At 44.3% G+C, this 13,389-nt stretch overlaps 1 protein-coding gene across 2 annotated transcripts in view; it reads left to right on the top strand.

Annotated features, from left to right (window-relative positions):
- The window catches only part of LOC135378522 (uncharacterized), a 41,170-nt gene that overhangs the window by 12,055 nt on the left and 15,726 nt on the right, over positions 1 to 13,389 (top strand). For both annotated transcript variants that reach the window (XR_010418433.1, XM_064611575.1), the window contains exons 4-5: positions 1,721 to 1,903; positions 3,861 to 3,977. Coding sequence is in view for 1 of the 2 variants with exons in the window: in XM_064611575.1 (XP_064467645.1) it covers positions 1,721 to 1,903; positions 3,861 to 3,977 (300 nt within the window). In the remaining variant the exon portion in view is untranslated. The remainder of the gene's footprint in view (positions 1 to 1,720; positions 1,904 to 3,860; positions 3,978 to 13,389) is intronic.

Here is a 13,389-nt window from a genome sequence, read left to right as displayed (position 1 = left end):
AAGCTGCTTAGGGCCTTTTCTCTTTGCTTTTTCTTCTCGGCTCACGCGCCGCTTCTACATGCTTGAGCTGTGCCGTTGGACGTCACTGGTCACGTGCCGAAGCCCGTGGTACGTCACGACGTCTTCTGCTTCGCCGATGCGCTCTTTGGATGTGGAGAGGGTTTTGAAAGGTGTGCGGAACAGAGCCTTGCGCGCGCACCGTTCTTTTGCAGGAGCTCATTTTATTCCTTGCAGAAGACGTCACAGAGAAAAACAAAAAATATTTTGGGGGTCACTTCTATGCCCCTTTAACACACCTCCTGAAGTCTTTGCAAATCTTGCAAATTACATCTGTGCTTGCATTGTTCCTATCTACAGTGGATTCTCGTTAATTCGAACTCGAGGGGGCCAGGATATTTGTTCAAATAAAGTGAAGTTTGAACTAACAGGAGACACTCTCCTGGAAGGGGGCTTGGCCACAGGGAGCGCTGCGAAGCACTTGGAGTTGTGCTATACGTTCACGGTACCGGTTTCACTGTACGACACAGTTAAATGATATGAGCGTAATTCAGATCGTTACTGCTGCCAAACTCCGCCACCGCCGTCGTTACGTTCCTGATGCCTAGCGGATGTTATGGCAGAGAAAGCTTCTATACATCGTCCCAGCCGTTACATCTTTGAAGGAAACACAGGCCTTTTATGTTCACAAAAATTCACTTAAAAAAAATATGAAGCAAGTTAGGGTTGAAAACAGTCTGTGATTCGCTCCTGCAGCCGCTTCCTCGAATGGGACTTTTAGCATTGCTTCCGGTTTCAACACAAGTTCAAGCATGGCATCCTTATATTCCTCAGAAGGCAAATGGAGCACTGTCGTATCCAGTGCCGATGCTACATTAGTTGCACTTGGTAAAGGCACTGGTTCGTGGCTTGGGTCGTCCAAATCTGTCACTACAGTCGGCACGGTCCTCTGGTCTAGTTCGGCTGGTGCATGTGGAGTCGATGATGTCCATGTCAGTCAAGAGACCAGTCTCCACACTGTCGTCTATGCTGACATGGTGCCAGTTACGGAAATAAATGATGGCAGTGAACAGGTTGTAGAATGATATTGACAGTCGCGAAGCCATAAAAGCGAGTGACTGCACGCAAACACACCTCTTCCACCCTTCACAACCTCGAGAGAAAAGAGGAGAGGGGTGGACGGAGAATGCAAACATTTGCGTATGTTCCTTGCCGTCGTAAAGAGGTAAAAGTGTCCTTGAACAACACAAAATGCGGAAAAAGGACTGGAACTGTACGGAAGGTGAATAACAAGGGAGATATGGCACACTATTCTGGTCCTACACGTGAGCGCTGTTAGCTCGAATTATCAAGTGTATGCTCTGATCTGTTCGAAATACCGGGAGTTTCTTCCCATTGAAATACATGTGGGCTTGGACAAGACCTGGAGGCGATTTCGAATTAACGAGATTCTATAGTATTGGTCATGCTCTGCTTCCTTTTCTTTCTTGCTGTAGACAAAAACCAAACCAACGGTTGCCCCTGAAGTAGTCCTAGGGTGCATACTAATCACATGCCTCACTTCTTTGTGCTGTTCTTCTCTCTACATCTATCCTCGTCTGAACATTGCTCAAAACCAGAGTTGCCGTGCAGTGGCAACAGAATTTAGAAATGGAAAGACAGCAAAAAAGACAGAAATATGGAGCTTTAAAGGACTTGTGTTTCCTTTCTGGTACCGTTTCAGGTCCGTATGATAGTAGGTATCATTTTGACCCTGCCCAACATTGTACTGGCTTGTGTGGTGTTGAACCGGTACTGTTCCTGTTGGTGGTTCGTCTTCCGCATGAGCTCTGACTCAGGTGTCCAGGGGATGTTGAGGATGTATTTTGCGTGCCGAAGTCTCATCACCTTGGACCTTCAGCTCCAGGTAGGGGCTTACATGTTACATTTAATTGGTACACATAGGTGGAAATAGAGAAAAATCAACGTAATAGTGAGCTGGGTTATATGTACACTAGAAAGTGTACATACACCAGAAAATATTGCTTAACCAAATGTTGAGGGGCGAACCAAATGATAAAAGTGTATAGACATAAATTTTCTACAGACAAGAAAAAGGTCAGGATGTCATCACGTGCTAAAAACCAGAATATTTATACTTACTGCTACATCCTTTAATTTACTTTTCTCTCCTGGTCTCTGCGAGAGCACTACAGGCAACAAAAAGTGCACGCAAAGGTCACTTCGTATTCTTCGTAGCAGACAATCTGTTGCTGTGTACTTGTGTTTAATATCTAGGCTCATTGTGTAATAATTAAGCTGCATTAAAATTATTACTGAAAATTGAAATACTGCAAAATGGTAGAATTTTTTGAAAATATGCACCTGAAAGTATGCTTTTCCACACAATATTGCCAGATTTTACCCTATTTTGTAGCTCCTAAAATTTGTGCCCCAGCTTATAAAAGGACATGGGTAAAAACCTAAAAACACAAGTCCAGGCATGTTGGTAAGCCGACATTAATAAATTAATACAGTGCAAATGTAGCACACAGACAAAACAAGACTGGACAAGTGCTGTTGCAAAGTGGTGGAACTCTGGGCTGGTTGGTAAGCTGACATAACAAATCAATACATACCTGCCAACTCTACCAGATTATCCGGGGGACTCCCAAATTTTGTTCACACGCATACGGACGTGCCCTCCGACGAAAATTGAGATCTCGGGCTTTTACCTCTATTTTCCTCTAATAGCTGCACCTACGCATTCCCGAAAAATTTGCCTGTAACACGTGTTTCATGTCATAACCATTAATTGCTGGATGTCGCGGCAGGTTGCATATTTCATTGTGTCCATGTTTCTTGAGAGAACGTGCTATCGCCCTACAGTCAGCCAGTCTGGTACAATAGTTTTGCCTCCTCCAATGGGGCTCTTCAAACAGAAGAAATACCTGCACGTGTTCCTCATACATGCAAAGTGCTTTTTTACTGGTTTTCTGGTTGGGCACAACCAGCCGCAGAGCATAAGTGACCACATGTAACCGCTGTTCTGGAAGATGTTCCCAAAATGTGACGAAGTGGAGCACAACTGGTGTGGGCAGACAAAGGCCACTGCCATTATCAGTGAAATGGCTGCGGCCACACCAAATGCAATGTTGCTTGTAATGACGCATCTTTCGCAATTGCAGTTGACTGAAGCAACAGTAGTGCGTCACAGCCGCACCCAATAGTGGGTAGTTACGATGTAGAGGGATTGCACTACGGTGGCAATGCTACTTGGAGTGTGCAAAATTTATGCGTTCCCCACCACCACCCAGTATCTCGCTGCGGGCAGGCTCCTGAATTTTGAGTTCGTCAGGTTGGCAGGTCTGTTAATACAGTGTGATTGGAGCACACAGACAAAAAAGACTGGACAAGCGTGGTTGCAAAATGGTGAAACTCTTTGCTGGTTGGTAAGCCGACATAACAAATTAATACAGCATGAATGGAGCACACAGACAAAACAAGACGAGACAAGTGCTGTTGCAAAATGATGGAACTCATGGCTGGTTGCTAAGCAGACAATGGAGCATACAGACACCTGTCCCGTCTTGTTTTGTCTCTGTGCTCTATTCCCGCTGTATGAATATGGTACTCTTTCCATTCATTATGCGTAATTATGTGTTCTCTTAAAGCGTTTGCCAGTACAAAGGAAATTTACAGCCGCTAACATTATGACAAATAAAATGTTAGTCTAGCCATCTAAACTTTTCTTTGTCTTTATCACTTCTTCTGAATGATTTTGTTTACCACCTCTTCACCTTTCTGAGTACACAACAGTTTAAGCTGCAGTATTAAGATTTTCATTTGATCTGGTAAAATTCTCTTACCTTGACTTGTTCTAGATTAGCATGCTCATCTTTGTACTGGACAATGGATCTTCACTTGACCTTAAAGAGAAGCTTATTTTGGGTTTTGGAGTACCCATCACTGTTGCATGGTTGCTCTGTGGCCTGTATGGAGTAAGTATGTAAATTTGTCTGACAAAACACATATATTTACCAAATTGCAATTACTTTGACTGCATCATCAGCACTTCTGGTTACATCCAAAAAGTTCTGAAAATTAACTTTGGAAAAGGCAAATTCAGTCACCTATAGTACTCAGTGCTGCCACTCAGCATCTCGTATTCAGCTGAAATGCAGGAATCGCTTTTTTGAAGATATGCACCTGAAAATATGCTCTTCCACACGATATTGCCTGATTTTGCCCTACTTTGTAGCTCCTGAAATATAAAATCCAATTTTCGTGCCCCAGTTTAAAAGAAGTCTTAGGGTAAAAACTCGAAAACACTAGTGTCTATGTGCACATTGACTTTGCAGGGCTGCGTGTTGAGAGTCTCAAAGTTGGTGCCATTATGTGCCATTATGTGCTTTTGTGTGGCAGGGTATTGCAGCTGAAATATTTCTTTGCCAAACCTTTTTGCAAGATAAAAAAAATCCAAAGGCTTTCTGGCACTTTTCTGGTGCCTGGTTTTCTGGTTTCTGGTGCACTTTTCATGTGTAGGAATGTTACTACTACATGTCTAGTTTCTGCGGAACATAAAACCTCCAAAACTGCCATGTCATAACATCACCACTACTATCAGCCCTGGCATGTCAAGGGCAACTTCTTTGGAGGGTTTAATGAATACGAGTCAGTTTAAAAAGCAGTGAAAGACTCTACAATTTTTGTTTTTGTTTTTAACTGCTGTATATTGCACAAGAAACAACAATCGTATCTGATGGATGCATCCATAGGAGCTTCGGCCTCAACTTTTTCAGAAAACCCGTAAGAGAATGAGTGAGGTTGACGTGACTCCGTGATTAGTGACATGATCAGTAGAGCACAGATAAATATGCAGGAAAAACTTGTGAAATATGCATATAACAATGCCCCCAAAACCCTGAATACATGCAGTGTTCTTTTTTTGTTTTTGGCATGAGAGCAATGCAAGTAATGCATACCTGCCAACTCTCCCGATTCATCCTGGAGACTCCCGGATTCAGACCGGTTTGAATGATTGTACGACCGAGAACCAAATCTCCCGGAAAATGCAGTTTCCCCCTGTATATCTCAAACGTCTGCTTTTTGTCTGGCCACGCTGACGTAAACGTCAATCCAATACCAGCCCGATTGCCATCGGCATCGCTGCCTCTTTCCAGAGCCTCTATCTTACGGAGTTCAAGGGTTATGGCTCTAGCTATAGCACTGGTAGTTTCCGGGCATCTCCATGTTTTCGGGCGACAAAGGTGCCTTCGCACTGTTTCCGCGAAACAAGTATCTACACGTGTTTCTGAAGCAATACACAGATATATTGGGATGCATGAGGAAGGGCACCATGTGTTCTGCACAGTTTCCGGCTGCGACATCAGCATTCCGCGTGGAGGGTGGACCGACATTGTTACCCATGTTACGTCGAGCAAGCACAAGAACCACCTTAAATGCCAAGATAGACAGTGCTAGCTAGGTCAGTCTTCCTGAAAGCAAGACAAGGACTACGATGTTATCCGTGCGGGCCCTCGTCCTCCGCGTTCCCAACTCCCGACGATGCAAAGCGTACCTACGCTTTGCATCGTCGAGAGTTGGAAACACTGAGGAGGATTGTGCTTTGAACTAAGTTGACTGCAATTGTCAGTGAAACGGGAAACCGCGCACAAGAGCTCATGATACGCGCGCTGAACTGACCACAGCGATGTACAACTGTGACTGATGGTTCTGACGTATTATGCAAACTAATTTTTAATGACTCCTTAACTAACTTGTTCCACTATTATGTTTAAGCTCTCCTAGGAAGTCCAGATGGGCTTTTTAATTTCAGACACATTATCGAGGTAGTGCTGAACGAGTAGTGTTGAGTGTCAGGGCAGTTCAGCATCGCAAAGAGAACAGAGACATAGTTTTGTGTCTTCACTTTCTTTTGAGAAAGTGTCATAGCCTTGTCACAACTTGACACCCAGATAGTTTCTTGGAGAGGGCAAAGTATGTTGCTTCAAAACTTGTGCTTGATGTGCCTGCTGAGGTCAAGTTTGCTCCTGTTAGATATGCAAATAAAAGCCTCCCAACATCGGCTTTCTCCTCCCCCCCCTTCTCCCCGCTCTTGAAATCTCTCTAATATGGATGTTCCCAAGTTGGCAGGTATGGTAATGCATATTTAAGAGAAGTTGAGCATTGTATTAGGGATCACACAATAGAATGAACATACACAGCTGGTAGAAGTTATCAGATTGAAGGCTTTGCCTTCGGCGGTGTGCCACAATGCAGATTAATATGAGAACGCTGCCTGTGTGCATATCTTGCGCAGTGGAGCAACCAGGTTGGGAGCTAAAGACCCCACCACACCAAAATATTGATCAAGGATATTAGATTCTGACCAGAATTTTTGTGAAAGAGAAGCCAAAAGGGCTTTTCCAAAGGTGTAAAGCCTTTCAGTGTTAAAAAGAGGCTCTGGCACCCAGTCATCTGAAGATATGGCAAAATATGCACCATTCATGCATTTTCATGTAAAATATTCTACAATGTGCAAAACATCCATTTCTGTGTATCGTAGAACCTTTCTAATCTGTCCCAAACCAGGACCAAAGCATTTTTTAATCTGGGGTACGAAACTATGTGGAGGAAAAATACATGAATTTGCATGAAAATTTGAGCTCTACTGATCAGAGTGTCCATTGACCGGGCAATCCTTTGTGGTCACACTGCTCCCCGCAGGCCTGATTTTTCCAGGTGCTTTTGTAAATTGAATTGGTAGAAACTTGAGAAGAATGATGCCCAGCATAAATATTTTGTATTACCGCTCCCAATAGACTGCTTGTTTAATTGAGCAGTACTCCGAGCAGCATGTGAATGGTAATTTCGCTGCACTTTTGAGCTAAGCACTTTTATTCCAATTCAGTAAAACCATTTTGGGCTTTGCAACTTCGTACTATGAGCATGACTGACTATTACTGATGTATGGACAAGGTTTTAAAACTATTAAAGTGCCACTACGGACTAGATCTTGTGTATTCAGAATCTTACCAAAGTTATGTTACTGAAATCTTCTTGTCTCACTTCGCATTCCTGCAAAATATTTTGGCTCTATGTAATTAATTTTTATTTATTAATTTTTATTTTTTATTTTTATTAAGAAAATTAATTTTTATTTATGAGAACTGCGATGTCATGTTATGCTCCAACTGAGTGCACAGCTCTCATCTGGCAACGTTGTTGCTCTTCGCGTCTTCCGAGTGTGCTTCCAAGCCACACCAATCCATCACTCGTCGACGAGGTAGTGATCCATGGCGAGTAACCCTGTAATCACATTTCTGCCGGCTCACGCTCAGGCGGCAGGGAACGTCATCGCTCTCTGGTGCCACGTGACCGGCGCTTTTGGCCACGTCACCACTTTCTGATCTCCGGAGCGGCAGTCGGAGGCAGCCGGATATCTTGTCCTCCCAGCACAGATTCTGACGACCGACGGAGTCTGCTGCCGGCAGAAGGAGAAGGTGACTCCACAGATACTTATCGCGCTTGCTTTATATTTCATCAGGAAAACTCTGCATGTGTCCCATACAACGGCGTTCACTGTACTATGGCCAATTCTGAACTGGAACGCCAACGATGGTTGGCTTTACCGCGAAAGTGGTGAAATGACACCGGCGCAACAGCATCGGAACAATTATGCAACGCATAGATGGATGCCTACAATGTAGTGTGCGCAAAGGAAGCTTTTTCTCTACATGAGGCGAAATCGACACGAAATACAAAGCATGAATTTTATAAACGTGGATATTTCTTTCTCTGGACAAACGTTGACTACACATAATATTTCATTGCACCTTTCCGATACATGTACAAAAACATAATAATTGGAAGCTACTTGTCCTGCCGAAAGGGAAATAAAAATTTATTTTATTTCATTTAATTAATTATTGACTACCTGTAGCTCGACATCATAGCGTCATCGCAAGTCTATCACTTGTCGGGACGCTATAGCGCCTATATTGGTGCTCGGCATCGAGATACAGTTCATTTGTAGAAAATAAAATCGAATGTGATAACGTCTCTTCTCAAAATACAGTTAAACCTCTATGTAACGAAGTCGGTAAACACATCGCAAAACTTCGCTATATGGAGAACTTCGTTATAGAGAACGTTAGCTAAATTTTGGTGGTTGTTACTACAGTTAAGTAGCCTGAAGTTCCCGGGAATATAATGCACGAAAAACAAGACTATGGAAGAGAAAGAAGCAATTTATTTGGCTCAGAAATAGTCAGTTACTCGCTTTTGCACAGTCTTGAAGAACGTCTGTATCACAGACCGTTCATAGTTTGCCAGCGACGCCAGAGCGCCATCCTGGTCCTTGTACGATGCCGCGTATCGTCGAAGCACGTCAATAGAGTCGAGCACCTCCCTAACAGATGGCACACATATGTCCTCGTATGTATCCTTACGCAGACCGGCGACGATATCGGCCTCAGTAAGCTCCTCTGTGCATACTGCCGTTGAGTCGGCGTCCAAACGGTCCTCCAGTGCAACATCATCTGGCACCCCACCTTGTTCTCGAAGTTCTTCCCATCGCTGGAGCACAGCGAGCGCGTCCGGGGCTTCAGTTCTCTTTGGCCTTCAGGATCGTTGACAAAGAATTCGCCGGGTTCCGAACCTCGCAGCTGCGTCCTTTTTTTCACCCTTGGCGACTGCGTTGATGATCTGCACCTTGGCATCTACGGACAACGATTTCCGCTTGAGCACGTTTGCCATGGCGTCCACTTCACCCGCTCACACGCGGAACCAAAAAAAGTGACAACTGACCAGCGGTTGTAAACTGTAGGGAGAGAGGAGGGGGCCTCCTTCCTTGTCATTCGTCGAACGCTGGTTGCGCCGGTCACCGAGCCCCCGGCGCCCTCCTCTCACCAACTCTCCTTTGTACAGGCTTCTCCAACACAAAGAGCGACCTGGATATGATGCGTCGGGCACCCCGGATGGCCCTGAATTCCAGAAAGTTCGGAACGTCGCACTATTTCCGAGAATCGGAGCGGTGTTAAGCGCGCGCGGAACTTCGTAACACAGAGAACACGGGCAAACGCACTACGGTGTACGGAAAACCCAAATACATGGGCTTCAATGGGAAAAATGTACAAGCATTTGAAAAAGTTCGCTAAGTAGAGAAATTCGCAGCATGGAGAGTTCGCTATAGGGAGGTTTAACTGTACTCCGACAGGCGTTTGGGTCGTCCACACGGAGATTTGGATTAATACTGTACATTCCATAGCGCTTTTTTGGAATCTATTCTTTGGCACATATCTCTGTGCCGTTTTTCACGTGAATGCACTTAGCATCATCCGCAAGGAGCGCAAGTGCAATAAGTTTTTTCTTTCATTGATCAATCCTGCGCTAGACACAGACGAAATGCAAGCACGAATACAGAAGGGATCGGAAAACTGACAGCCGCTGGGAAACTGACTCGTGTGAATGCTAGAAATGAGCGGGCGTCTTCAGACGCGTAGTGACCTGGTTTATCTCTGATATCCTCTCACTCCTTCCCGACTAGCTGCCGGCAGAAAACTGACTCGTGTGAATACAGGGTAAGTCACATGACGCTGATCGAAAGAGAAAAGGAAACCGGGGACTCTTTTCGGCTGTAGTTTGAGTCACACGAGTTCCACCTCACGGTAAACGTCATATGTCACTTCTGCCCGCGCGCTGGCCGCTGGAGATTCTTCTAGCTGTGGAGAGATGTGGAATGTGGACATGTGCTCGTAGTTTTATAAGGTAAATGTGTTTTACACGTAGTACTGCATAGCCTTGCTGGATGGACATGAAATAAGTTTGTGTAAAACTGACAGAGCGCTACACTGAGTGCATTCAGGTGGTTTTTCCTCTCGAGCCAAGTGTCTGAAGTTTCACCGCTTCCCCGGGCCAGAGCAGTAATACACGGCACTTTCACTGCCCTGGCCAAAATAGGGAAGCCGATCAGTGACAGCGTATCTGTCACTCAAAATAATTCGTACGGCAAGGAAAGCTTTTGTTCGTTTGTTAAACCATGCATATCATTCCAGATTGCAAGAAGAAGAGTAACTCGTACACTAGTCCTTTCTTCGCAGGCAAGATGGGGCGGGGATATATTTATTAGAGCAAAGAAAAAAAGGGGGAGGAAACGCAAGATGGGGATTATAGTGTTTGCCGAATAGCAACACAAGTGCCTGCTGCTCAACTTCGGAAAATTTTGCGATCAACAACTACAAATCGCAATAGGACTGTTCTGAACTCCCTGAACTTTCGTCTTCTGTCACGTCACCCGGACAACTGCAGCATAATACAATTTAGGCTAAGTGCGACAGGTGTGAGCAAGCAATTGTGCCCATGATGTGTGATTCAAATGTGTGCTCAAATCGCTGTAAACATCAATTAAAAGAAAATCGCAAAAGAACAGACTGAGAAGAATATACGTATGATTAATATATTCAATTTAATGAAAGAGTTTCTCTGTATCTGTTCTTGTTCGTTTTTTTTTTTTTTTTTGATTGCGTGTTAGCGCCGCGAAGCAACTGTGGCTATGAGCAGCGTACAGATGTGGACAGACGGAGAGAGGACAGCAGGAAGGAGTGGGGGACAGGGGGATTAGTATGCGTCCTGGGACGACTTCAAGGGGAACTGTGCCAACATTTGTCTGGAAAGTCTTCGGAAAACCCAGGGAAAACCTCAGACAGCACAGCCGGCGGTAGGGTTCGAACCCACCACCTCCCAGTCTACAGCACGACCTTGGTTACCACCAACGAGCGGACGCCTTAGCCCACTCGGCCATGCCACTGGTTGTTCTTGTTGATAATATCTGTATCTCGAAATTCGGAAGCACGTACAACAACAATAAATGATAGAGAAGTTATGATGACATGGGATGTTTACCCCTGGTATCCACAGGACCTACCCTACTTCACAGAGGTTGATGTAAGAGGAAGCACGTACAAAAGTTCCACATAGCTATGATAACCCATACTATTTTGTGGAGTAAAATAAATGTGAAAATCGCCGTGCATCGAATACATAATGCTGAATTAGAGAAGCTGTAATGGGTAACATGCCTCGGACAGTGGTACACAGACAACGGCATAAATAATATTTCATGACCTGCTGGAAGTGCTGACTGTTTCAACGGAACATTTAATGGAATGTTTATCATGTTCCCAGTCTGACGGGATGCGTACATATAAGCGTTCTTAATACCTTCTTCGAAGTTAGAACTAAAAAAAAAAAATCGCATAATTTGTGCTACTTGCAAACAGTTCTGCCGCCAGGCACATACCAATCTGACCTCCCAGTCTTTGGTCTTCCCGCCCCTACCCTTGATCTCTCTTCTCCCTCTTTCTCTCCTCGCGTGACATATGACGCACACCATGAGCCTGAGCCTGTGTGACTCGAACTACAGCCGAAAAGAGTCCCCCGAAAACCAGAGAGACGACCCCCTTTTGCTTGTGTTTTCTCGAAGGTCGGAGGATGGCTTCCCGGTGTTGGGCATGATGGCGGTGGGCGGCCTTCATGTTTGTAATTTCACCTGTGGTGAAGCTACGCTACTCTCATTGATGGCATGGTTTTGTGTCCATCTGTAGGTGGTTGCTATTGCAACGAAAGTTGTGGATGTGCTTGAGGAACAAACAACTTGTATATTTGTTTGTTTTTCTTATTTTTGGTACCGTCATATGTGCTTTGTCACACGTTGTTTATATTCCAAAAACGGGAGAGCACAGAAACAGTAGACAACACGAACAAGCTGTTTAAGTTACGTTTTTGAGTGCATCTTCCTCAAACAGACCTCGCTTCTTTTCTTCTTTCTTTTTTTTTATTATTGATCATTGTCCGCCCTCCACTCCTTCCCCAAAAGATCTCTTTTGTCTCTGCTTCTTTTGCAGATACTGTGCATTGTGTTAAAACATGCTCTTTTGCATATCCAATGCTACCTTAACTACTTGCTTGCTTTAAAACAAGGTAATGTTTCTTGTAAATCTCTTATGCGTCACATTTCCGAGCACCGTGGGTCCTGCTTCCAGGTGTGTTGTGCAACATTGAGGGGAGAATCATTATTACAGTTACATCATAACAGCTTGATTATCATACTGACATGTGCCTAAAGGTGGAATAGGAAGGGCACCCCTGTATGGGGTACATATATAGAAAGTTAAGGGGTGCTGTCAAAAATATAGGGGGTGTAGGGAGTCTGGATAAATCACTGAGCATTGGGAAACCAACAATGCTAATTTACAACAGCTGGATAAGTTTAATGTATTAAAATGTAAAGAAGCAGTCCTGACGCACAACAAGAAGCTAGTGTCAGCCCTTTATTTAATTGCTCTTTGTACAGAAGCTCAGTGCACATTGTGAACATAAGTCACTCACTGTGAGGCAACTCATATTATTTCACTTTCCACATGTATACCACCAGCAATGGGGTACAGTATTGCCCCCTGGCAATGAAACTCCTCAATCATTATCACCCGAAATTAAAGTTGTTTATGCCACAAAACGGCAACGTTTTGATGTGAAAATTGCACGAGTTTCACAAAAGAGGATGTTTTCACGTACATGCAGTACCTGCAGCAGATATCCGTTGGGGAAGGTGCACACACAAACAGGGTGTGCCAAAGCACTCATGATGGTAGCAAAAAGAAAGGAAGAAAAATAATTTTAGCTGTTTGTTCCTCGAGCACATCCACACAAACACCTAAAGATGGCCACAAAACCATACCATCAATGATAATAGTGTAGCTTCACTGAGTCAAGGACACCCTTCAAATTAGCTACTCACCGCCAGCAAGCCATGTGATATGTCTTCCGACCTTCGGGAAAACATAAGTAGAAAGAAGACATCTCTCCCATTTTCTCCCTCTTTCGATCAGCGTCACGTGACCTCTCGACCTCGTGAGTCTCCCTGGGTGCTGGTGTCGTTGCTAGGAGACAAGTGACATCACTGCAATTTGTGGGCAACACATGATGTCCCCTGCTCCTGGCATCATCGAAACTTGTGGAGGCTCAGCAGATATTCAATAATTGGTAGAAATGCACAGTGTTCGCAAACAGGATTGAAATTAGCTATATAAAATCCAAAGTACCTCTTTTTCTAGGACTAAATAAAAAAAAACGCCTTTTTCCTCGAGTCCGGAGTGGCACTTTAAGTGTATAGAATAATTTTGACATCTAGAATTCTTATGTTGCCATTCTTGTCTCTCCATGTACACAATGTCGTAAAATATTGTGGGGCCAATTGTGGATCAGGACAATCCCTGTTCATTCTAGTGAGCCTCCACTGTACGTTGCACTCGCGCAAGAAGTAAGATATTCAAAGTAATATAATAACTACTGTGACAGTGAAAGATTACTGATGCTCTACACTTATTTACATACCCCCGTGGTGCCGTTGGG

Source organism: Ornithodoros turicata, chromosome 1 (assembly GCF_037126465.1).
Source record: "Ornithodoros turicata isolate Travis chromosome 1, ASM3712646v1, whole genome shotgun sequence".
NCBI classification, from domain to species: domain Eukaryota; kingdom Metazoa; phylum Arthropoda; class Arachnida; order Ixodida; family Argasidae; genus Ornithodoros; species Ornithodoros turicata.
This window is presented reverse-complemented; position numbering and strand designations above follow the sequence as displayed.